Source organism: Hyla sarda, chromosome 1 (genome assembly GCF_029499605.1).
Source record: "Hyla sarda isolate aHylSar1 chromosome 1, aHylSar1.hap1, whole genome shotgun sequence".
NCBI classification, from domain to species: Eukaryota; Metazoa; Chordata; class Amphibia; order Anura; family Hylidae; genus Hyla; species Hyla sarda.
Window position 1 is genome coordinate 527,702,340 of NC_079189.1, and position 26,440 is coordinate 527,728,779.

General features: G+C 43.5%; 1 protein-coding gene across 3 annotated transcripts in view; it reads left to right on the forward strand.

Annotated features, from left to right (window-relative positions):
• RASGRF2 (Ras protein specific guanine nucleotide releasing factor 2) overlaps window positions 1–26,440 on the forward strand; it is a 318,216-nt gene that overhangs the window by 221,031 nt on the left and 70,745 nt on the right. For 2 of the 3 annotated variants that reach the window (XM_056539370.1, XM_056539353.1), the window contains exons 13-15: window positions 9,958–10,040; window positions 14,412–14,660; window positions 15,174–15,544. In XM_056539370.1, coding sequence (XP_056395345.1) covers window positions 9,958–10,040; window positions 14,412–14,660; window positions 15,174–15,544 — 703 coding nt within the window. The remainder of the gene's footprint in view (window positions 1–9,957; window positions 10,041–14,411; window positions 14,661–15,173; window positions 15,545–26,440) is intronic. The other variant, XM_056539363.1, reaches the window with a different exon arrangement.

Sequence of the window (26,440 nt, forward strand, 5' to 3'; positions counted from 1 at the left end):
GGCAGCTTTACTGCACTAGACCTCAGCACAAAGAGCTCTAAGCTCCAAGAGAGGAATGAGCGAGAGCTAGCTCCACGGGGGAGACTAGCAGGGAGCCCATAGGTCACTATTGGGGTCAGCTGGTCACTGGTACCTCCTGGATAACAATCACATGGTATAACTTGTTAAAGGTACAATACACAGCATAATGCATAACATAAGCGATAAAGATGACAGGGGGCACTCACGATTTCCTCTTGTCCGGACTTTATTCAAGAGGTTGTTACAGCAGCGCCAGGTAGATGTTAAAATGCATCAGACCAGCACTGTACGGGAGCCATGATGGTAATAGCCATTTCACGGCGCTTCTCCAGACCATGCCTCTTCAGTGATATTGACCAGGTAAAATACCTGCTGATCAGGTACGTCACTGAGGGAGTATCTCATATTCCTGAACAGTTTTAACTCTTGCATGCTTGAAAACAATTATGATGCATAAAATGTAAACTATTTCTTAGTGCAACAATATAAATTGTTTCTTAGTATAAACAATATAACAAAATAGACACTTGGACAGCGAGGAGGCAAATGGTAAATTAATAGTGATTTTTCACACAAACACACTCATGTCTAAGCAGTCATTCAGACCGAAATTACCCTATGCCCTTGTTTTTATAATCCATTTGCCCTCTCGCTGAAGAAGGGCTTTTTTTCTATCAATTCCTTTTCTGAACTCGATCTTCTCGAGGCCCAGAAACATAATTTCCTTTGCATTACCATTATGCTCTTCTTTTATATGTTCAATTAATCTCGGAGACCCTTTGTTCGTTCTTATCGAATTAACATGCTCCCTGAATCTCACATTCATGGCCCTTTTTGTGCATCCTATGTAGAATCGTTTGCATTTGCAAACGATCGCATATATTACATAATTACTTCTACAGCACATATTATCTTTAAAGCGTACTACCTCTCCTCCTAAATTGACGGATTTTTCTGTACAAAGGTAGGAGCACCAGTTACAGGTTCCATGCGGAATTCCATGTAATTCCCTGGGCTCAAGCTTTTTCCTAGCCATGTATCTTTTTTGATGTTTTCTTTTAATTTACTTGTTACTAGTACATCTGTGATGTTCTTACATTTTTTAAAAGTTACTAGTGGATTATTATTAGTACATTCTTTTAAATCTGTATCGTTCTGTATCAGGAACCAGTTTTTCTTAATAGACTCTTATTTTTTCAGCCATGTGACTGCATTTCAATGAAAAGCAAAAACGGGGACTCTCTTTTTCCTTACTACTTTTTTTCCGAAATTTTTGGGGAAGATGGTTATGACATTCCTTACTTTCTTTCGTCTTATATCTATTCTTTCTAAGCAGTTCATTACGGTCAGTTCTGTCTGCTCTGCTCATTGCTTCTTCCAAAACAATCAATGGATAGCCTATTTTTAATAGTCTTTGTTTTAGATCTTCAGCTTGTATTTTATAATCGCACTCTCTGCTGTTAATTCTTCTGAGCCTTAAGAACTGACCGTAAGGGACTGCTGTTTTTGTATGGATGGGGTCATAGCTATTAAAGTGTAACAGAGCGTTACAGGCGGTGGGTTTACGGTAACCCTTATTAACCAAGTTGTCTTCGTCCAGTACCACTAGAACATCCAGGAACTCGAGACTTTTTGGACCCACTTTCCACGTACATTTGAGGTTCAAGTTGTTTACCCTATTCAACTGTGTCACAAATGCTATGAAAGTTTTTTCTGTGTCAAACCACACCATAAAGATGTCATCAAAAAAGCGCCGATAGCAGGCAATATGCTTCAGATACGGGTTTACAGAAGAAAAAATTAATCTTTTTTCAAAGGCTGCTACATATAGATTTGCTAGTGTACATGCGACCGGTGTGCCCATAGCCACACCACCGGTCTGTACAAACCAATCTTCTCCGAATCTGAAGCAATTGCCTGCTAAAATCAAATCCAAGGCGTCACAGACGAAATCGATAAACCCCTGACTTTTGTCTGACTTCTGAAGGAATTCCCTAATGACTTCATCACTCCCCGCCTGTGAGATACTAGTATACAAGCTTTCTATGTCTATGGACATGATAATGCTGTTTTCGGCATAATTTAACCCCTCAAGTGTGAGGAGGAAATTATTTGTGTCTTTGACTAGTGAGGGTATCTCGGTAAGCAGGGGGTGCAGAAGCCAGTCAATGAATTTTGACAAAGGTTCCAGTAGTGGGGACACCAATGTCTTGTGTATTTTGGGGAGGAAATATCAGTGTGCCTCCCGTGGATTCTGGGGTAACAATTTTTACGCCATTCTTTTAGATTAAATACCAATTTCTACGTAATGCCTTAGCAGTGTTTGAAGTTTAGTGGTTAACTTAGGGGTAGGATTGCGATCTAATTTAGAATAAGATTTTATATCAGTGAGTTGGCGTTTTGCCCCTGCTAAGTAGTAATCTTTTTTTCAAAACAACAATATTTCCCCCTTTATCCGATTTTTTTTTTTAATTATTATGTCTTCTTGCTTTCACAGTGTTTCCAGAGCTTTTACCTCTGCTTGAGTTAGATTACAAAGAGCAGGGGGATATTTTAAGGCTTTTATGTCTTCAATTATTCTCTTTTGGAAAATATTAATATTAGTTTGAATAGGTGGGCAAAAAGTAGAGGGTACTCCTCCTGTAAACTCAGGGACAAAAATGGTATCGGAAATGGATTCATCGTCATTTTCAGACAACAAATCCATGAAATCTCTCAGACAATCTAGCTCTGCTTGTGTGGCTTCACCCATAACAGAAAAACCTAATGGTCCAATACTGACTGGGATTTCTCCCTCAGTCTTGGGATGCAAATTGAATTTATTATGAAAAAAGTTTTCAAACTAAGTTTGTGGAGGGCTTTCAAGAGGTCTATTTTATATGAGACCTCATCAAAGCCCTCAGGTAAACAAGAATGTTGTCCCTTAGAAAGAACGGAAATCAGCATCGTCCAGTATCATGTCCGACAGATTAATGACATTAAGAGGATGATCTTCTTCTTTTATCTCCACAAGACTGTCTTTCTCTTGGCTCCTTTGTTTTTTCTTTCTTCCCCTCCTTGTACGTTTCTTCCTTCTATAGGGGCAATATTATTCATATTATCTGTCGGACCTTTGTTCTTTTTTTCTGTTTCCCCATTATTCTGTTCTTCTGAGCCGCTCGATTCGGACATTCTACATCGTCCTTTAGGTCTTCTCTGACATTTTTTATATTGGTAAAGTTAAAGATTCTACCATCGTCAAAGTTGGATTTATCACGGAGAAATTTATCACGCTTTACATCCTTAATGGCCGCTTGGATGTTTGCTAATTTTTTCTCCATTTTTTTACTGAATGCTTCATATTGAGTATCATTCAGATGGACTCGTAGCTCCATTTTTGCTTTCATGAGATCTTCAGTTAAGATTTCATATTTCTGTTCATGCCGAGCGATAATCAGATTTAGCATGTTCAGGGATTAGTCCAGATGCAGTTTAGACCACTTCTCCAAGAATACTGGGTCTTCTGTGTATTGCAAGGGTTCTTTGAAGTCCTCGAGGTACACGTCCGCAGGCGGCATACGATTTCAAGGATTTCAGAGTCCAGAATAATCTGGTTTCTTTTTCAGCAAGGTTGCTCACCTTGAACTCCAGGTTTTTTACACTCATCACCTGGTATGCATCTTTTTGATTACATGCTGCAAAAAACTGGTCTGCATCCTGGCGTCCTGCTTCAAATGCGCCCTCCAGATCCTCTACCATGTTACTGGTCGAATCTTCCGATTACATATTTTTTATATATATCCGTGTCCCTTTTCAGGGATCTAACAGGTCCTTTTCTTTGGTTACTAAGGGTTACCGTAAACCCACCGCCTGTAACGCTCTGTTACACTTTAATAGCTATCACCCCATCCATACAAAAACAGCAGTCCCTTACAGTCAGTTCTTAAGGCTCAGAAGAATTAACAGCAGAGAGTGCGATTATAAAATACAAGCTGAAGATCTAAAACAAAGACTATTAAAAATAGGCTATCCATTGAATGTTTTGGAAGAAGCAATGAGCAGAGCAGACAGAACTGACTGTAACGAATTGCTTCGAAAGAATAGATATAAGACGAAAGAAAGTAAGGAATGTCATAACCATCTTCCCCAAAAATTTCGGAAAAAAAGTAGTAAGGAAAAAGAGAGTCCCCGCTTTTGCTTTTCATTCAAATGCAGTCCCATGGCCGAAAAAATAAGAGTCTATTAAGAAAAACTGGTTCCTGATACAGAACGATACAAATTTAAAAGAATGTACTAATATTAATCCACTAGTAACTTTAAAAAAATGTAAGAACATCAAAGATGTACTAGTAACAAGTAAATTAGTAACAAGTAAGAGGAGCCATGCAGCTCCTCTTACTGACTTCCGGCAAACTGAGAGGTTCCGGCAGCATTGCTCCTTTTTATGCAGGGCTTCAGGAATATGGCCGCCAGCCGGAAGTGGTGCAGTGGTGCAGCACTGACTTCCTCTCACCGCGGAACAAGGGGCGGATCTTCACAGTTCCACTTCGGCATCGATACAACAACATGGTTTCCACGCCCAGGGGCGGGACGCTGACCAGCGTGGGACATTTTCACGCGCTTCTCCGGCACATCTTTAACCCTTGCAGGTACAGGCAACACTTAGCAATGTAATCTGATCTTGCACATGGTTTTCGCAGGCAATATTGGACACAATTCAGACTAGGGCATAAGGCGCACACCCGTATCCTGTTTGTGATGCCAAAAGTTGTGGTGTGGCGGGGTGTTAGATTTGGGGCAGATGTTGTTACCCTAGGGGCAGATGGCATTAACCCCTTGTTTTCGTAACGTCAGGGCGTGGTTTAGCCTATAACCACCCTAAGGTATACCGCTGGATCCTGGGCTAGGCATGGGGGCAATGAAGACACCGATGCCAAGTTATGGACAGTGGTAGCTTTACTGAGAGTAGACAGTTAGTACAGTCTATGCAGTACAGCCAGGGCCCAAGGAGGTGACCAGTGACACAGAGACCTGGCAGGCTTGCTGGGACTTGTAGTTAGATGGGAGAATTTAGTGTAGGTCACGCTGTCTTAACTTGACTGACTTGTGACTGACAGGACAGTGACTTTAGCTTACTTGTACTTGACTTGAGGCCTCCAATACTCCGGACACACACACTGAGACAGCTTGACTGCACTAGACCTCAGCACAAACAGATCTAAGCTCCAAGAGAGGAAAGAGCGAGAGCTAGCTCCACCCAGGGCTTATATGGGGGAGACTAGCAGGGAGCCCATTGGTCACTCTTGGGGTCAGCTGGTCACTGGTACCCCCTGGGTAACAATCACATGGTATAACTTGTTAAAAGTACAATACACAGCATAATGCATAACATATTTACAATGGGGGAAACACTGCAGGGGGCCCTTGGGACACGGAGGGACACTGCCTGGCAAGGCAGGGAAGGTACGGGGTAACACCATCCCATACTGGGCCACCACAACTGTATCCACTATCCTATAGGGAATAAGTGTCTGATCGCGGAGAGTCCAACCCTGGGACCCCCTGCTATCTCCTGCACAGTGCACCAGTGTTCTGAAGATTTGTTTTCAGAACACCAGCTCACCTCATGCAGTATTCGACATGCCCCCTCAATTCATTGTCTATGGAAGAGCCGGAGATACATGAGCACTGTATCTCCTGCTTTTCCATAGAGATACATGGTGGGGGCGTGCTGACTACTGCTTCGTGCTGTGGTTGCTCGTGCATGAGGAGAGCCAGGGCGCCAGGCAGAAAGTCCCAGCGATCGGACCCTAGCGTTCAGACACTTCCCCTACCCTTATCCTGTGGGGAGACTCCCCGAGTTGTTCAGACATTCCCTGTGTTACAGCATCCACAGCGCTGTCTCCTCCCACCACTGTTTGCAACAGCTTGCTCTTTCCTCTCTCAATCTGCACCATACATACTCCAGTGTGATCCACTAAGGCGTCCCTGCCTCCTCACTTCTTCTCCTCCTCAATACTAACTCCTTCAGCTGTGTGGCCTTCATCACCTGGTTCATCACACTAGCAGGAATCTTCCCATCAGCAGCCAGGGAGGGAGACAGAAACCCTATGCAGAACACTCAATAAAGTTTTAACCCCTTAACGACGCAGGACGTATATTTACGTCCTGCGCCGGGTCCCGCGATATGAAGCGGGATCGCGCCGCGATCCCGCATCATATCGCGTCGGTCCCGGCGCTAATCAACGGCCGGGACCCGCGGCTAATACCACACATCGCCGATCGCGGCGATGTGCGGTATTAACCCTTTAGAAGCTTCTAAAGTGAAAGTGACCCGCCTGCTCAGTCGGGCTGTTCGGGACCGCCGCGGTGAAATCGCGGCGTCCCGAACAGCTGATCGGACACCGGGAGGGCCCTTACCTGCCTCCCCGGTGTCCGATCGCCGAATGACTGCTCCGTGCCTGAGATCCAGGCAGGAGCAGTCAAGCGCCGATAATGCTGATCACAGGCGTGTTAATGCACGCCAGTGATCAACATAGGAGATCAGTGTGTGCAGTGTTATAGGTCCCTATGGGTCATTTAACCCCTTCCCTAATAAAAGTTTGAATCACCCCCCTTTTCCCATAAAAAAAATAAAACAGTGTAAAAAAAATTAAAAATAAACATATGTGGTATCGCCGCGTGCGTAAATGTCCGAACTATAAAAATATATCATTAATTAAGCCGTACGGTCAATGGCGTACGCGCAAAAAAATTCCAAAGTCCAAAAAAGCGTATTTTGGTCACTTTTTATACCATTAAAAAATGAATAAAAAGTGATCAAAAAGTCCAATCAAAACAAAAATCATACCGATAAAAACATCAGATCACGGCGCAAAAAATGAGTCCTCATACCGCCCCGTACGTGGAAAAATAAAAAAGTTATAGGGGTCAGAAGATGACATTTTTAAACGTATAAATTTTCCTGCATGTAGTTATGATTTTTTCCAGAAGTGCGACAAAATCAAACCTATATAAGTAGGGTATCATTTTAACCGTATGGACCTACAGAATAATGATAAGGTATAATTTTTACCGAAATATGCACTGCGTAGAAACGAAAGCCCCCAAAAGTTACAAAATGGCGTTTTTTTTTTCGATTTTGTCGCACAATGATTTTTTTTTCCGTTTCGCTGTGCGTTTTTGGGTAAAATGACTAATGTCACTGCAAAGTAGAATTGGCGACGCAAAAAATAAGCCATAATATGGATTTTTAGGTGGAAAATTGAAAGGGTCATGATTTTTAAAAGGTAAGGAGGAAAAAACGAAACTGCAAAAACGGAAAACCCTGAGTCCTTAAGGGGTTAAACCCCCCACGTACAGTATATTCTAGTCACAAGATGATGCACCTATCGACTGGATAGCACATCAGTAAAAGCAGCTTGCAATCCTGTGGTTCTGACTAGTTTTGCTCTTAACTGAGCTTCCTCAGTATCTCTCCCATTGTAGCAACATGTGCGAGTGCCATCCATCATTTTTTTTTTTTACTTATAAATAACTAACCTATTCCTGTTTTCACACTGGCCATGTAGCACTCACAACGGGCTGACATTTACTGTGTTTATAAATTACCTTTAACATTGCTGTGTAGACTGGAACAGGGTCAACAGAGTCATCTCATTATTATTTTAGAGTGTGTATTTTATAACACAATACACATCTGTTGTTCTACTAGAGGGTTGGATAAGGAAGAATGGAACAATACTCCACTGCAGTGTTTTCCAAACAGTGTGTCTCCAGCTGTTGCAAAACTACAACTCCCAGCATGCCCGGACAGCCTTTGACTGTCCGGCACACTGGGAGTTGTAGTTTTGCAACAGCTGGAGACACATTGTTTGGAATTGGCTGTCCGGGCATGCTGAGAGTTGTGGATTTGCAACAGCTGGAGACAAACTGTTTGGAATTGGCTGTCCGGGCTTACTGGGAGTTGTAATTTTGCAACAGCTGGAGACACACTGTTTGGAAAATACTGAAGTAGAGAATCAAAAGTTCTGCAGTGATCAGAGGACCAGAAAGTTAACCATAGTGTGCTCATTGATGCCATGTTACTGTATATGTCTGAGTGAACAGAAGGTGTGAGGTGTGAATTTTAATTTCTGTGCATAGTCTATGGGGAGATGTGCAGCTGTGACTTGCATATGCTGTTCAGCCATTACCTTGGAGAATTATTCAGGATAGCTTCATGGCTCAACTGGCAGTAATTGTATTACTATTCACTAAATGGTTTAGAACAGTGATAGAGAACCTTTTTGAGCCCGAGTGCCCAAACAGTAATGCACAACAACTTTTTTTCCCTCAAATTGCCAGCACAGTAATTAAATCAGAATACTGAGGTTTAAGTTTAGAAAAAACATCTCATACAGTTGTCATAACACCTTTTTTTCATATATTTTTTTTATTGATAGTTTATAGTTCCCCCACATTAGGTTGTAGGTTGTAGTTCCCCCACATTAGATTGGCAGCACAGTTCCCCCACATTAGGCTGGCAGTATAAGCCCCCCCCACATTAGGTTGGCAGTATAGTTCCCCCACATTAGGTTGGCAGTATAGTTCCCCCCACATTAGGTGCAGTATAGCTCCCCCACAGGCATACAGCCTTTAGCCATATACAGTGTATGGCTAGAGGCTGTATGCCTGTGTACTACCCCACTTTAGTGCTCCCCACTCCTCCGGTCAGGGGTCACAATCTACTGCTATGGCCTACAGGCCATAGCAGTAGGTCCCGGGACCGAAGGAGCGGTGGTCGGAACACTGAAGATGACATACATATAGGTAACTTACCATGCGTGTGCGCATCCTCTCCCTCCTCGCTGCTCCGCTCTGCTCTGCTGTTGCTATGGGAGCACGCACAGGACGTCAGTGATGTCCCTGCATGTGCTACCTCATGGCGGCCCCTACGTTTTTAAAGTTAAAGCTTGGGGCGCAGAAAGGTAACTGGGGCATCCTTGTGTCTTGCGTGCCATAGGTTTGCCATCACTAGCCTAGAGTAAGATTTTTTTTTTTTTTTATAGTGAATTTACCCCGTAATGCCATACAGCTGCAATGTTAAAGGGAAAGTGTCATCAGAAAAATTGTTTAAACCATGACTTTAAGAATTTTTGGTGATGTTTTTCTAATATTCCTGAAATTTTTCCTAAATCCTTGCAGTTTCCATTTTGACCCCTAGGCCTAGGCCTAAATATAAACTGACACTTCCTGTTCTGTACAGATCATTTCCCGGCTGTGCCCCGACCAGAATCCAGCCACAAAATTCAGCTTGGAAATTCTGCTGTCACAGATTCTCATTGTTTTCAATGGGATTCTGCTGCATCGTGCACAAGGCGGAATTTATTTGGCAGAAAATCCTGATTCCTGCCTCTGCCAAAAGAATTGAAATGTTAATTGATGCATTGCTGTCAATGGAGGCAGTGATTTCTGAGTGGTCCTAGTGCCGGTTTGTTCTGCCGGCACTTGCTATTTGCGGAGTGACCGTCTGTGTTTTCCAGGACAGACATTCCTCTAAATATCAGCCATGTTAGCATAGGCTTATCATCACAGACAGTGAAAGGTGACACCAGTAAATAGGTAAGATTATTCATGATAGCTAAAGCACAGCCTCTCTGAAAAGGTCACAGGGAATTCCCAGTAACATCTCCAATTCATGGCAATGGGGCAGGTTCTGTCCATTGTTATTCATGGTCTTTGTGTCTGTGGTAAAGCATAGTTCTAGATGTTGTAAAAACAGCTCAAACAAGAGGCCTCCCGTAATAATGTAAAAAAAATGAATAAAACAATTTACAATTTGAAAATAGAAACAGATTAGAAATAAAGGAACATGTTTTAGTATCTTTCTCTTGTCAGTAAAAGAAAAATCTAGGTTATACATTCCCTTTATTATATGAGTTATCTAACTGTATACGGCTTTGATTATTTTGACAGTGTATTGAGAATATAAGATGCAATGGTTTGATGAGCAGTGTGTTTGAGGAGAATTCAAAGGTGACAGTGCCACACATGATCAGGTAAGAAGCCGTTCCTGCCTAATCCATAAGGGTATAACAATACTGTCTCATTCTTACATGGTGCAGTTGACGGAACAGTCTAAAAATATGTCAATAAACCTATTTTGCAATAGCCAGAGTGCCACACTGTATAGGGAATGTGTATGTGTCACATAAAATAACCCTTGGGCCTCCAATGACAGCCAAATAGAGTTTTGTCCCAATGTAGCAGTATAAAATGCACAAACCTACCAAAAGGTTTACATAGGACCACAATAGTGATATTAAAAGGACGAGGGTCATATTTACCAAAACATATATTGGGGCTGGTGCTCCCGTGGCTCCCTTGCAGATTGGGACGTTAACAGTGTGCAATGCACTTCATGGCTTATCCTGTTTGCACTTTTGGATTGTTCTAGGCTGTGTATTGTAGTACAGTGGTAGTGCATTCTCTTTAATGTTATTATTTACATGGTGTTTGTACACATAGCCTTTTTACACCATTGCTTCATTGATTGTTGGTTATTAATGTAAGGTTAACACTGCCCGGGACTACCACATGAGCACTCATTATCAGTTGCTGTGTTTGTCCTTTTTATATACTTTCATATTAATTTGACTGTTCTTGTGCATTAAATAGAATCTATATTTTTTTATATGACTATTGTGTTCCTGTGTAAACTTTTTTGTAGTTTTGAGTGTAAAAATATGCCAGATCTATACAAATCTGGTGCATCTGTCTAGTTTAAGGTAAGAATGACTATCCCAAACCTCTAATGAAGCTCTGAGGAGTGAAGCATGTCAGGGGGGGCTATGTGTTTTAAGCTTTTAGGAAGCCTGTGTTCCCGGTCCATTTTATCATCTGTTGTATGGACTGCAGCAAAAAACAGTGATATATGATGTAAAAGCACATTTTCTATGGCTATGGGTCGTGAGCCCAGGTGATAGCAAATACAGTGAATTTACATAGCTATCAGTGACTGGTGACACTGGTGTTTTTCATTTTTAGTACTGTTGGGTACTGTTTCTAAACCACAAATAAAAATTATGTTTTAGTGTGGAGATAATAAAAGGGATTTAATGATCCCTGGTTACGGACCTTATATTATTATCTACTTTTGAGACCTTTTTCTGACTACCTTTTTGTCCAGTTCTCTTTCTGCAGTAAAAGGCTGGATTTCCACTTGGCATTTTTTTTTTTTTTTTTAAACTGCCACTGCAGTTTTTGAGCCAAAGCCAGAAGTGGATTCAAAAGGAATGGGAAATGTAAAGGAAGGACTTATACTACTTCTTCCTATTGTATCTACTTCTGACCTTAACTCAGAAATTGAACCACCGTTTTTTTAATGTGTACCCGTCATTAGCAAAAACTTTCTATAATGTAAAAACATAACATATGTATATTTGTAATATACAATGGTAATTTTTTTTAAATATTTTTGACCCTATAGGAAGAGTGGGGGGAGAAGCAGGGCTCTGTGCACTGAGAACAAGCAGAGCTCTGACAAGCAGGGCTCTGTACACTGAGGACAAGCAGGGCTCTGTATACTGAGGACAAGCAGGACTCTGTACACTGAGGACAAGGAGGGCTCTGTGCACTGAGGACAAGCAGGGCTCTGTACACTGAGGACAAGCGGGGCTCTGTACACTGAGGACAAGCAGGGCTCTGTATACTGAGGACAAGCAGGACTCTGTACACTGAGGACAAGCAGGGCTCTGTGTACTGAGGACAAGCAGGGCTCTGTACACTGAGGACAAGCAGGGCTCTGTACACTGAGGACAAGCAAGGCTCTGTGCACTGAGGACAAGCAGGGCTCTGTACACTGAGGACAAGCAGGGCTCTGTACTCTGTACACTGAGGACAAGCAGGGCTCTGTACACTGAGGACAAGCAGGGCTCTGTAATCTGTACACTGAGGACAAGCAGGGCTCTGTACACTGAGGACAAGCAGGGCTCTGTACACTGAGGACAAGCAGGGCTCTGTACACTGAGGCTCTATGACATGCTCCAGGCTCACACAGCAGACTGATTGACAAGCCAGTAGCCTGCACAGAGTCCTGCTCTTGTGTCACCTACACTCTCCTCACAGAGAGACACAGGCAATAGCCGCAGGGACAGCATTTTTTTATCCAAAAGTATACACATTTTTTTAACCAATGTATATTACAAATATACATATACTGGTATTATCTACAAAACATTATAAAAAGTTTTGGCTAAGGACAGGTACACTTTAAAGTGGAAGTGGAAGTACTGATATTATGGTTTTGGAAAATACTCTGTATAATGAAAAGCATGCTTTTTCCAATATCATTATGTTTTTAAGATCCTTACTGCTCATGTGGACTCATAAAAAGAAGGTGTAGCTTCAACAAAAAATGGCATGGCTTGAAATGTGGTAGAATTCTGGCACAAGATTTTGGCACAGTTAGGCTAGGTTAAGACTACGGAATTTCTGCCTGCAATTTCGCTTTGAAATTGCAGGCGGAAATTCTGCTTGTTAAAATGTATAGTGTAGTGAATGGTTTTCCATTCACAAATTCACACTTCGGAATTTGTGAAGCGGTATTTGTGAACGGAAAATCCGCTTTGAAATTTCCGCCTGAAGAAAGGCGTTGCTCTTTCTTCAGGCAGAAATCCACGCAGAACACATTGCAGTCTATGGGAGACTGCAGTGTCCGCGCGGTCTTAGCGCCGACTGATTCAGTCAGCGCCGGCCACACTCGGAATCTCCAGGCGGAAATTTTCTGCCTGGAGATTCCGTAGTCTGAACCTAGCCTTTAAAGGGGTATTCCAGGCCAAAACTTGTTTTTATATATCAACTGTCTCCGGAAAGTTAAACAGATTTGTAAATTACTTCTATTAAAAAATATTAATCCTTCCAATAGTTATTAGCTTCTGAAGTTGAGTTGCTGTTTTTTGTCTAACTGCTTTCTGACGACTCACGTCCCAGGAGCTGTCCAGCTCCTATGGGGATATTCTCCCATGATGCACAGCTCCCGGGACGTGACATCATCATTGAGCAGTTAGATAGCAAAATTCAGAAGCTAATTACTATTGGAAGGATTAAGATTTTTTAATAGAAGTAATTTACAAATCTGTTTAACTTTCCGGAGCCAGTTTTTGCCTTGAATACCCCTTTAAGTCCACTAGTAATTGTTCAAAACTTGGACTAGACAGTTTAAGAACTCAACAGATTTATAAAATAGCCTGAACCACTGAAAATTCTGGTGCATTCTTAAAGGGGTACCCCAGGGAACTTAACTTATCAGACAGTTATCCCCTATCTCCCCCCAGCTACTGACCCATTCCCCCACCTTCCTGGATAAGAGCATTTGATGGCCGAGGCCAGTGCACTCTGAGAGATAGTGGGGGGGGGGGGGGGGGGGTCCCAGTGGTCGGACTGCAAAGTCCATATCCAAATGGTGTATTAGAAAGGACATAAGCTAGAGCATGTTGAACCTACATACAATGACCATGGATTCCGTCATATCTGTGGATGTTTTTTTTTTTTCTCTTTGCCTTTATCCAAGAAGCAAGATAGTACCAGACCTGTCTCTGTGTGTCTATAGATGACTTTTCTATACAAAACCTGATTGTCCTTGTTTATGGCTTGGCTGTATGGTAATTTTGCCCATTCTGTGTGCCCCATAGGCTTTATTAGGTCACATAGTACATGAGCCTTAATGTATCCGTGATACATGGTACATCTTTTTACTAAACATCTCCTCAATAGGCACCATAGAATTGTATTTGTAATAAAATTGTATTTAAACATCTATGCAAACACATGAGGAAGAAATTAAAAGTATTAAAGGGGTTATGCGGCCAAAGAGCAGCACCTGCATTCTATGCGGGGCTGCGTCTGCAGTCTCTGAAAGCTCTTTATTTCAATGACTGGAGACGTGATGTAACGCCACGCCCCCTCTGTTCATGTCTGTGGGAGGATGGGGTAATAGGGGATAAGATGTCTTTGGCCAGATAACCCCTTTAATATAGGTATTAGGAGGTAACTAGACCATGGGAATAGTGGATTAAAAGGTGAAATGCTATCCACTATCCGCAATGTGAACTATGCTTGGGTTGGCGCCCAGGTGGATGCCCGAAGCAGTTTTGTTCCCCTAAGCCTCCGAAAAGGGTGAACATTGATCCTGGACCCTTGCAGGAGCATTTTGGCTGGAGGGGAAAGAAAGGTTTGTGGGGGGCCCTCTTCTTTCTGAGGTTTTGCAATATACCACATCCTCGTGCACTTTTTTGTGTGACACTTTTGCACTTTTTATGCACTTGGGTGATAGAGCAAAAAAAAGAAAACGAGGCAAGAAGTGAGTTTCTCCCTGCGGTCTATGACCTCTAACCACAGGAATTGTGACATTTCTCTTATTCATATTTAAGGTCTGATGCCAGACTGCATAGAGACGATGTCGATATATGTTTCAGCAAAACTCTGAACTCCTGCAAGGTCCCTCAGATCCGATATGCCAGTGTGGAGCGTCTTCTGGAGAGGTTGACTGACTTACGCTTCCTCAGCATTGATTTTCTGAACACTTTCCTGCATACCTACAGGATCTTTACCACCGCTTTTGTAGTGCTGGAAAAACTGGCTGATATTTACAAGAGACCTTTCACATCAATACCAGTCAGGTAACTCCGGGAGCTTGATCTTTTTATTTTATTTTTATAGGACAATCCATTTAATCCTCACATACATTGTTAGAAAATGCCTGCTTATTTGCACTTTAGGAGTCTAAATCACAGTGGCTTTTTCTTTTCTTTTTAATCTAGCGTACTATACCATTTCCTTATCTGCCCACATAAGGGGAGTATAAAATTGCTGATGCAATACTATAGTTTAGTGTTTTTTGTATAGTTGTACCCAAAATGGAAACTTACTATTAGATGTTAAATAAATAACATTTCACCTGCTATTTGTGATAATCATGTACTTCTAAGTATCGGTGAGCTCTGTAAGGCAGTCTCTATGAATATTGAACTATGAACTTCATGAGAATCCTAAATAGTCTGACTTCTTATATACCTACTGAGAGTTCACTGACTTAATTTTTTTCTTTCTAATTTACTTTTACAGGAAAGGCCAGTAAAATGTATAATATGGTACAATCACATTTATTTTGCTTTCCTTCTTTTGTAATGTAGATCTCTAGAGTTGTTCTTTGCATCTAGCCAAAGCTTAGATGGGAAGTCACCACATCTCTGCCGCAAGTTTTCTTCTCCACCTCCATTGTCCCTTTCTAGAACGTCGTCACCTGTCAGGGCAAGAAAACTGTCTCTAAACTCTCCATTAAATTCACGAATTGGGGCTTTAGACTTATCCACGTCATCCAGCGCAAGCAGCCCAACCTCAGTGTTCAGCCCAGCAACCTCTCCGCCACCCAGCTCTGGCAAAGTTCCTCTGGACCTCAGTAAAGGACTCTCCTCACCAGAACAAAGCCCAGGATGCATTGATGAAAACTCAGAGAACCCACGCATTGATTTGTGTAACAAGCTACGAAGGAGCATTCATAGAGGTAACAAAAAAGTTCTTCCATTAATAAAATTAGATTATGTTTAGTTTTGAAAATGTTGAGACGTATTTCTAGAGTTTACAGATCGTTAAAGGAAAACGTTCACCTGTTCACCCACACTAAACCCAATACGATGTGGGGTCTCCAACTTATATACATACATATTCGGTGTACTGCGCGCTGGAGGCGGGCCTGTCAGCTGGATTTGAATATTCATGGTCATTGGTCATCTGAGCACTCAGTAGGCACAAGTGCTCACATGACCAGTGACCATGAATATTCAAATCCAGCGCGCAATTCAGAGAAGACAGAAGAGGATCTTCAGAGGGACCAGGCGTCTTACTGAAGATATGTATATAAGTCAGAGACCCCGCATTGGTCTCCTGTTCACCCACACTATAACTCTGTATATTGGGTTTAGTGTGGGTGAACAGGTTACCATTTTCCTTTAAGAATATTTTTTTGAAAGAGACCAGCTGTGTGGTTGACTTAGGATATGTTTACACCTGCTACACTAGTTAAAATCTGCCACAGAAATGGACATGCTGTGGATCTTAAATTCTACACTGCATGTCAGATATCACATGTAAAAAGTATACAGGCTGTGGCTAAGGCCACTTTTACACTGCCGTTTAGCCCCATTATATGCTGCTCCATCAGCCAGTCCATCGAAACAACAGAGGTTTAGCAGAGAAAAAAATAGTGCATGCAGATGTGAACACAGTTTTTGGTACCCGTCCGTTAAAGACAGAAAAACCATGATTTTTTATCCAGGTCAGTTTCATTATTTTGTTTTTAAAATGCATTTTGCAGAACCACAGTTCAAAAGCAATATCTTACTTTCCTGCTAGACAGTAATGGACATGCGTAGTAAGGATCCATGCTTGTCTTGGGGCTAAATAGCTGTGTTGTGTGTCCACCATAACGCTGCTGCTTTCTTTTTGTGAAATTACTATTTGCTATTGGAGTTCCCTCCCTTCAACTACAAGTCACAGGATCCCTTGTTTGTAAGTGTGAGGTCATTTTTTTCCCTCCTACACATCAGTCACCCCACCCATTCCAGCACTACAATTCCCTGCAGCCCTTTGGAGAATGATAGTAAACTACAAGAAAGAAAAGCTACCGGCACTGTAGCTATGCATATCCTGCGTGGAACTGGCAAATTAAAGATTGGAGGAGGAAACCATGGAATGCTGGATATTACAGGTGGTGCTCCCGTGGAAGATAAGTGACCAGTCCAAATTATATGCAATAACCGAAGATACGGATCACTCACCCGATATATGTAAGATCCAGACTTAGGTAATCGGTCCTTTCAGACTTGAGCGAGGAGACGGTAGATGGAACCGGGGGAGTCTCAGACGCCGGCCACGGACCGTATCACACCCATAGATGCTTCGTCAGGCCGTACACGCCTCGTCACGTATCCTCCGTTGGTTTTAACCCCGGCTGAAACATAAATTGCAAGTGCAGGTGCGTAAGGTATGTAAAACTTAACTGCTTCAGTGCCAAAAACTAAAATATGTGGTTTAAAAACATAGAAAATATGAAACAGGTGTGAACTGGAACTACAGAACCAATGATTAGAGTAGAGCTCCCCACTCATTATTATCATTCAGCCCCATTGGGCCAGTAGCTTCTAATCTAATAATCCATCTTAATTCTTGTGAGAGCAAAGTTTGTTGTCTATTTTTGCCTTTATGTGCAAAATTAACCAATTGCTGCAAACTTCAATTCTTTTGGATTGCTCTCATGATATTTGGACATGTGGTAAATAAATTTCGTTGAGCCTTTACCTGTTCTCAAGGACCTTATGTGTTCGCGAATGCGGTGGAACAGCGGGCGAATAGTTTTGCCAATGTAGTAAAAACCGCATGTACTTTTCATACAATATACTACATATTAAGACCTGCATGTCATTGTTTGTCTTTGGAGAATGATTTCCCTCCCACACAGCGGTCACTTCACCCACTGAAGCACAGACAGGCTCCCTCTGAACAACTGACTAGTGATGTAATGTCTTGGGCTGCACTGCAACCTAGGAAAAGCTGAGACAACACTCATTGTGTATGCTGGTAAAAATGAACATTGTGGCAAAGATCACATAAGAATTGCAAGACCAGCCATCAAACACAGATACAGACACTATATTATGAACTATACTAACTGTAAAGCCCCTGTAGCATAGTCAATAAAATAAAATAAAAAATCCTAAAATACCCATTTAATTAATTTATTTTTTATTTTCACTTTTGTCAGTCTAAAGTTATTTCAGGGAGCATTGTGGGTTTTCTTTATCGGAAGGGTACCAACAGTTGTATCCACGTCTGTAGGAGTGGCGCTCAAAAAGTTTCCACGCCTTGATTTTTTTGTTGAAATCGGTGAAGGTGAGAGGAGTAGAAAGTGATGTCTTGGAGTGTCATGTGACTAGTTCTCTCTGGTAAGATGACTATACAGAAAAGTTCTATAACTTGTTTTTGATGTAATTTGTTAAAAAAAAAAGTGAGGAAACTTTTTACTTTTTACCTCTACTATGAGTATTGTAGACCAAAGAATATTCAATACTGAGACCCCCACGTGTGCAAATCAATAGTAGAGTTTTTTGATAACATGCAATGAACTAAAATATTCTTATGTAATGATCAGTTAAAGAAGAAATACATAAAAAGTGAAATATCACTCTCTAACTCCTTGTACTATAGCATTCAAGGGACGATACTCTACAAAGCCTGAGCAGCATATGGTGACCCCATTATACACATGAAGTGGAAGTCACAAACATGAGGATAATAAATGTATTTGTTCACCTTTCTGTATCACAGTGGATGTGAAGTAACAAGAGATGTTTACATATATTTCTACTTTGTTAGCCAAGTCCAGAGGCATAGGACTACCTAACTGATACACTGTAGTAATATAGGTCATCTGTGCATAATAATGTAGTGTATATTTCACACATATTTATAGCAGTTTAGTAGTACAGTAATTTAATTTTACCTCTAAAGGTTGAACAGCTTGAAGTGTCTAATACATGGCTACTAACATACCTCTCTGCACACCTACTCCAGGGCAAAATGAAATTCTGCCTTTTTAGACTGAGGCTATAACAAACCCTGATTTCAATCATAGTTTCATAGTTACATCAACTTATGTGGAAATGTCTGCATCTAATACATACTCCTAATACATGCTCTTATTATACATATTAGGGTTATCTTAATAAAGTATGCTATTAATCTAATTGCACAATAGTCATTGTGATGGCCCATAGATGTTACCCCATACCCTTGCTGCCCTGTTAGGCAGCCTCCTTCAGTGCCCCCTGGGCCCCTTGCACCTTTTTCCCCCTGTACATATGTTCTGCAGTGTATTGTATTATAAAATGTGTTGCATCTTTAATAGTTATGTCATGTGATTGTTACCCAGGAGGAACCAGTGACCAGGTGATCCTAAGAGTGACCTATGGGCTCTCTGCTAGTCTCCCAAATATAAGCCCTGGGTGGAGCTTCTCTCTTAGCTCTTGGTTCCTGCTGAGGTCCAGTGCAGTCGTGCCTCGTGTGTGTCCAGAGTGTTGGAGGCCTCAAAGTCAAGTCCTGCAGCCACCATCATTTCAAGTTAGCTAAAGTCACAGCTTTATGAGTCACGTCAAGTCAGTCCCTGTCATCTGTCAAGTCAGCATGGTCTGCATTCAATTGTCCAGTCCTACTACAAGTCCCAGCAAGCCCTTAAGGTCTCTGCGTCACTGGTCACCTCCTTGGGCCCTGGCTGAACTGTATAGACTTTACCAACTGTCTACCCTCAGTAAAGCTACCATTGTGCGTAACTTGGCATTGGAGTCTTTATTGCCCCCGTGCCTAGCCCAGGATCCAGCGGTATACCTTCGGGTGGTTTTAGGCTAAACTACGCCCTGGCGTCACGAATACAAGGTGTTAATGCCATCTGCCCCTAGGGTAACAACATCTGTCCTCATCACACCCCACTATCACAACTTTTGGTGTTCCTACAAACAGGATACGGGTGTGCGCCTTATGCCACAAGTCATCCCCTAGTCTGAACTGTGTCCAATATTGTCTGCAAAATCCGCATGCCTATGCGATTTAAGTCTGCGCCAGAAAGTGTATGGGAATTTGCAAATGAAAAGTAGTTTACTTGTGGCGCTTGTGAAATAGAGGGGGAGGTGAAGAAGAAAAGACTGTTATCTGCTACTGTGAACTGTACAGAGGTAGTACTGGAAAGGGTTAAGTTGGTCCGGTGTTTCCCACTCGCGAGCAGACGCAGCTCCGCTCCATCAGTCCCCAGCGGTGACGCATCTTCAATTAAGCGAGGAGGAACCAAAGAACTGCCCTGTGTTGCATAGGGGAAGATTTTGTCGACCGGACCAAAACAGGAAGTTCCCTGGGCAAAGCCATATTGGAGGTTCCGGCTGCTGCGTCCGGCTCTGCCGCTATTCGTCAAGCACCCGCTGCAGCGCAGACTCTGCACACACCAACAATTGTCAGTATTGAGTCTCCAGTGTCAGTACCTGCTAGCATTAACCCATTAGTACCTGCATGTCAGGTTGCAAGACGGATTAAAACCGGGTGCCTGCAAAATAGAGGGGGAGCATCCATTACAGTACCACCATCAGTCAAGTCCAAGCCGCTGCAGCACTTCAGCAATCATCTTAAAGGGGAAAGCACCCTGTTCTTCTTAAAGCAACAGCGCACTTAAAACTCAACAAGATGTCAGAACCCAGCTCTCCAGATCAACCAGACGACAGCGCCCCTTCATCTCCAGCAGCGAGGTCATCACCTGCCCCAGCAGCCAGTATCTGGCCAGCTCTATCTGCAGTCAGCATCAACAGTCCTGGTGTTCCAGCATCTGCACTGGTATTCATGGGGAACCCTGTCCTCCCTACCTACAATGGAGACTCCTTCACTCTGAGGGATTTCAAAGAGAGAATCCAGAGTTTTACTCTTTCCCTCCTAATCAATAGGTGCAATTTCTCACAGGACAACTCCAGGGACCAGCGCTAGAAGAAGTCAGCATCTGACCAGCCCCTGTGAAGGTAACTGTAGAGCCGATCTTTGGAGTACTGTATCAGGTATTTGAGTCACATTCTAAATCAGAGGTACGTCTGAAATGAAAAGTGACAAAAGCCAGGTGAGACCTTGAGAGCATATACCATAGCCCTACAGAATGCCCTAGAGACTGTCCAAAAACTAGATTATTGCCCGAACAGGGCAATAAGGTGTTAATGGACAGATTTATTGATGGGGCTTATAATAAGTGGGACAAAGCACAGCTGAGAATGATAGCGGTTCAAAACCCCACCTTGTCCTTCACCGCTTTCAAAAGACTGGCTATCCAAGTGATTGAGTCCGGAACTGAGTTAGAGGAAGCTTGTGCGCCCCTTACACCTGTTCCAGAGCCACTGTCGTCAGCCCCACCCCAGTGTCTTTTACTTTGCCAGTCACTGCAGCCTCAGATTTACAGAGTGTTAGGCAGGACATTGAACAACTGACTAAGGCTGTGAAGGAGCCTGCCATCTGGGCCGTTCCACCTGACCATGAACCACCCTGCCTAAAAAACCTGCCCCTGCTCCCCGCAATTTCAATTACAGCAATCCTCCGTCCAATAGACCCTTGGGGACTCAAAGACCCTTTTGCACTTACTGTAACAAACAGGACATTAGAAAATGCAGTGCTGGGATTTAAATGAATTTCCCCTGAGGTCGCGGACTGGCCCTCAGGAAAACAGTCATCAGGTCCAATCCCCGAACGACCTAAATCAGGACTCTCACTTTATGTCGCCTCCTGCCCCTATGTAAAAATGGTTGAAGAAGGTGTACTGTTGCAGGCAGTTGCAGACCTAAGTCAGGACTCTCACTTTATGTCGCCTCCTGCCCCTATGTAAAAATGGTTGAAGAAGGTGTACTGTTGCAGGCATTAATAGATACAGGGTCGCAAATGTCTACTATACTAAAAGTGGTTTCTATCAGCATTGGGATGCTAGTTTATTGTGTGAGCCTTAGGATGTTAACTTCAGAGTAGTTGCGGGTAATGGGCAACCAGTCCCCAGACATGGGTACTGGGAGCCAACCATTTAGTTGGGAAAGCATGTACTTACCGGGCAGGGAATGATTGTAACTAATGTGACAGATAAGGGGGTCTGCTGAGTTTATCTTAGGGATGAACATTATGAAGAATTGTTTTGCTGAAATATTAGATGCCTTGCATGCCTCTCTTTCCATTCTGTCTCCTTCAGGCCAGCGGGCTGCGCAGCACCACTTGAAAGTCCTACAGGCGGAGCAGAAATTGCCAACAAGAAAGGTGAAATCTGCAGAGTACGAGTTCAAGACATCAGGTTGGTGACCTTACAACCCAATACGGAGACCATCTTCTGGTGTTGTGCACGTCCCGGAGTCAAGAATAGGGACTATCAAGCCCTTCTGGAACCTATGCAATTGGAAGATCATCCTCTTGTTCGAGCTGCGAGAAGCCTTGTCACTGTCACCAACGGGAATGTCCCTGTGCGGTTAGTAAACCTGTCTGATTCTGCTACTATCTTGCCCAAATATACTCCTGTAGCCCAGCTGTACCTCCTAGAGTCGAAATACATTGTGACAGAACATCTGGTAGCCCGACAGCGTGCAGCTTAAGTGGCTGAAGGATCCGGTACAAGTCTTCCCCAGCCCTGGTGGGTGCCACTTCAAGTTGGAGATGATACTACCCCAAGGGACCAAGTCATCAGAATCATTAATGTTGCCAAGAGGTACCAAGAGGCTTTCAGCAAGCACCCCACAGACTTCGGGTAGACTTAAATGATCCAGTACCATATCCTCACAGGTGGCAGCCTATCAAGGAAAGAAACCGCCCGGTCACGAAAGGTATGTATCAGACTGTCAAGAAGATGCTTGCCGACATGAAAGAGGCAGACATGATCTAAGAGAGTCAGAGACCCTGGGTGGCGCCACTTGTCCTAGTCAAGAAAAAGGATGGAACCATCCGCTTCTGTGTCGACTACAGGAAATTTAACAATGTCACACACAAAGACGCTTATCCATTGCCAAGGATCGAGGAGTCACTCACGACCCTCGGGTCGGCTGCTTACTTCTCCACCCTAGACTTAACCAGTGGTTATTGGCAAGTGCCCATGGCCGTGGAGGATCGGGAGAAGACCATCTTTGTGACGCCTTTGGGACTGTCAAGTTTAAAAGTATGCCGTTTGGGCTGTGCAACGCCCCTGCTACGTTCCAGCGTTTGATGCAAAGGTGCCTGGGCCATCTGAATTTTCAAAGTGTTCTATTGTACCTGGACAATGTCATTGTGTATTCCAAGTCCTACCAGGAACACTTCAGTCATCTGTCAGATGTCTTCAAAGTCCTGATCAAGCATGGGCTGTAGATCAAGCCTTCAAAGTGTAATCTGCTTAAACCTCAGGTTCACTACATGGGTCATGTTGTCAGCGCCGAGGGAGTCCAGCCCAATCCTGAAAAGATGGAAGTTGTCAAGAACTGGCCTACCCCACGCACAGTGAAAGATGTCAGGAGCTTCCTGGGATTTGCCGGCTACTATCATCGCTTCATTCCCCACTTCGCCCAGATTGCAGAACCCCTCGCAGCACTCGAGGGACAGAGAAGAACGATGCAAATTACAGCTCAATCAAATAGGAACTTCTTTCCCTGGTATGGGCCGTGACCGAAAAGTTCAAAGACACTTTTTGGCTGCCACGACTTTTACTGTCTACACAGATAATAACCCATTGGCCCAATGAAACACTACCAAGTTGGGTGCCATCGAACAGCGTTGGGCTTCAAGATTAGCCAATTACAGATTCACCATCAAGTACAGAAGCGGCAAGTCGAATGTCAGTGCTGACATACTGTCTAGGATGACCCCCGGCGAAGAACCCCCTGTCGAAGACATGTGGGAAGAAGTGGAGATGCCCCCATTTTACCAACAGTTTGTGAACCAGAACGTTGTGACCGCCCTCATGGACGGTGGAGCCAGGTCCGAAAAGGTTAAAGAAGACCTATACACCTGGAAGACTCTTCAAGGCAAAAGTTGAGTCATGGGGGGATCTGTTGGACTACCTTCTGGCCAAAAAGGTACCAACCCGTCTACGCCAGGCTCAGTGTGACTATGAGCTGAAACATCTGTGGCGACAGAGAAGGCAATTGTTTGTGCACAAGGGACTGTTGTACCGAAATTCTTTCAATCTGGTCTCTGGTGATCAACTTCATCAGATTCTGGTACGCCAAAGAGATGCAGTGATGGTCCTCAACGCATACCATGATTAGTCGGGACACTTTGGAGTCCACAAGTGCAGAGCGACGTTGAGAAATGGTGCAGTGAATGTGCAGTCTGTAACATCACTAAGAATGTGCACAAGGACCCAAGAGCACCCCTCCATTCCATCCAGAGTGAAAGACCTAACCAGTTGGCCACACTAGACCATGTCAAGTTGCCTGCTATCACGTCCGGGTACACTTATGCTCTCACCATGATGGATCACTACTCTAAGTGGGTTGTTGTGTACCCGTTAAGGACCTTACAGCCAAGAAAGCAGCCCAGATGTTCTACAATTGCAATTGGGTGCAAACTCTTGGGTGTCTGGAGTCTGTCCGGACAGACCGTGGAACGGCCTTTGAGGCCAAACTCTTCCAAGAGCTTTGTCACTTCCATGTCTGTAAGAAACTCAGGACTACTGCTTACCACCCCCAGGGGAACGGGCTCTGTTAGCGCATCAGTGAAAGTCTTTATTCACATATTGCAAGCAGCCTCTGTCTCCAGACATGAACAGTGGCCCCGGTTGCTGCCTGAACTATTGGAGATCTATAATAACACAGTCCATTGTTCTATGGGGTACTCCCCATTCTACTTAATGATGGGGCGACATGGGCAGCTGCCTAAAGACTGAGCATTTGGGCTCCAAGCCCCGTTCAACAACTCTCCGCAAGCCTCCCTGAAGTGGGTCTCTGACCACCAGAGAAGAATCCAAGAAGCCAAAGAAATTGTCGGCAAAATGATGGGCAAGGCTCAGCAAAGACAACAACAGGATTATAACCATCATGCCTCTGCCAAAGCACTTCAATTGGACGACAAAGTGTGGCTGCGGAAGTTTCCAAGAACCCATAAGTTAGACTCTATCTGGGAGAGGGAACTGTACACGGTGATGGCCATACCCTATTCAGATTCTGATGTGTACGAAGTACTAAAGCATGGGTATGGGCCGCAAGTTGTTCTCCGAAACCAGATCAAGTTGTGTCTAAAAGAAGATTTGCCAGTGCTCCCAGGACCATCTCATCCAGGCATTAGACCTGCGAGAGAGTACATCCCAGGCGAAGGGATCCATCTATGGATTTCCCCATGTTTTTTCCGAGTCAGCCTGCGGTCTTCTGTGTCTCTACACCAGTCCCAGTCTTGTCACAATTGGCTCCATCTTATACCCCAGTCTCTAGAGTGCTGACCCTGTCACCAGTCTCTCCACCACTGCTGCCAGCGAGTTAGGACTGTAACATTCCTTGTAGTTCCATGTCCAATGTATATATATATATATATATATATATCTGTCTAACATTTTTCTGTCCACGTGTACAGGGTACTCTACTGGCCAGAGGGTTCCCCTGAAACTAAAAGTAAGACACGTGTAGAGGCAGAGTACATTATACAGAAGTAAAATGGTTATATAGTATCACACTACTTGTTGAGTTCTGGGAGAAGTGTTAAGAACCGAAGGGCCCCAGCAGCCAAAGCATTGGGTAGATAGCCTCCGGCAGCCCAATCTGCAAACTTATTATGGTCTAAAATGTGTTCCTAGAGCAGTTACAAAGCTCGTTAATCCCACATGTTTACCAAACCAAAGAGCATGTATGGACATTCACAGTGCTACATGGACTTGTTTCTACCTTGTTCTATAACCGGACCTGTGAAGGACATTTTACATAATGCCCCAGGAACTGTCACTAGGCCCCAGTGGCCACTTCAGTCCTCCGCCCTCCAGGACTGGGCGTTGAGGACGACTGTATTTAAGAGGTGGAGTTTGAGGTGGCCCAGTATGGGAGATGTTACCCCGTACCCTTGCTGCCCTGTCAGGCAGCCTCCTTTAGTGTCCCCAGGGCCCCTTGTACTTGTTTCCCCCCTGTACATATGTTCTGCAGTGTATTGTATTATAAAATGTGTTGTATCTTTAAGAATTATGTAATGTGATTGTTACCCAGGAGATACCAGTGACCAAGTGATCCCAAGAGTGACCTATTGGCTCCCTGCTAGTCTCCACCATATAAGCCCTGGGTGGAGCTAGCTTCTCTCCCTTGGAGCTTAGAGCTCTTACTTCCTGCTGAGGTCCAGTGCAGTCATGCCTAGTTTGTGTGTCCAGAGTGTTGGAGGCCTCAAAGTCAAGTCTTGCAGCCACCATCATTTCAAGTCAGCTAAAGTCACAGCTTTATGAGTCAAGTCGAATCAGTCCCTGTCAAGTCAGCGTGGTTTGCATTCAAATGTCTATCCTCAATAAAGCAACCGTTGTCCGTAACTTGGCGTTGGAGTCTTTATTGCCCACCATGCCTAGCCCAGGATCCAACGGTATACTTTCGGGTGGTTTTAGGCTAAACCATGCCCTGGCGTCACGAATACAAGGGGTTAATGCCATCTGCTCCTAGGGTAACAACATCTGCCTTCATCACACCCCACTATCACATCATTCTGTTACCATTCTTTAACCACAATTTCGGACATGTCAGGAAATAGTATCTGTCTTGTTCAATGTAAGGAGACCCCCAATGATTACTAAAAGGGAAGGATCATGTGGAGTATGCACTTGAGAGGTCCATTGCAGTGATAGGGGAGCTCGACAGCATATACAATTTGAAGAGGCATTGCATTAAGAAGAAATCCAGGATCCTCTGTCCCAGAGGCTTCA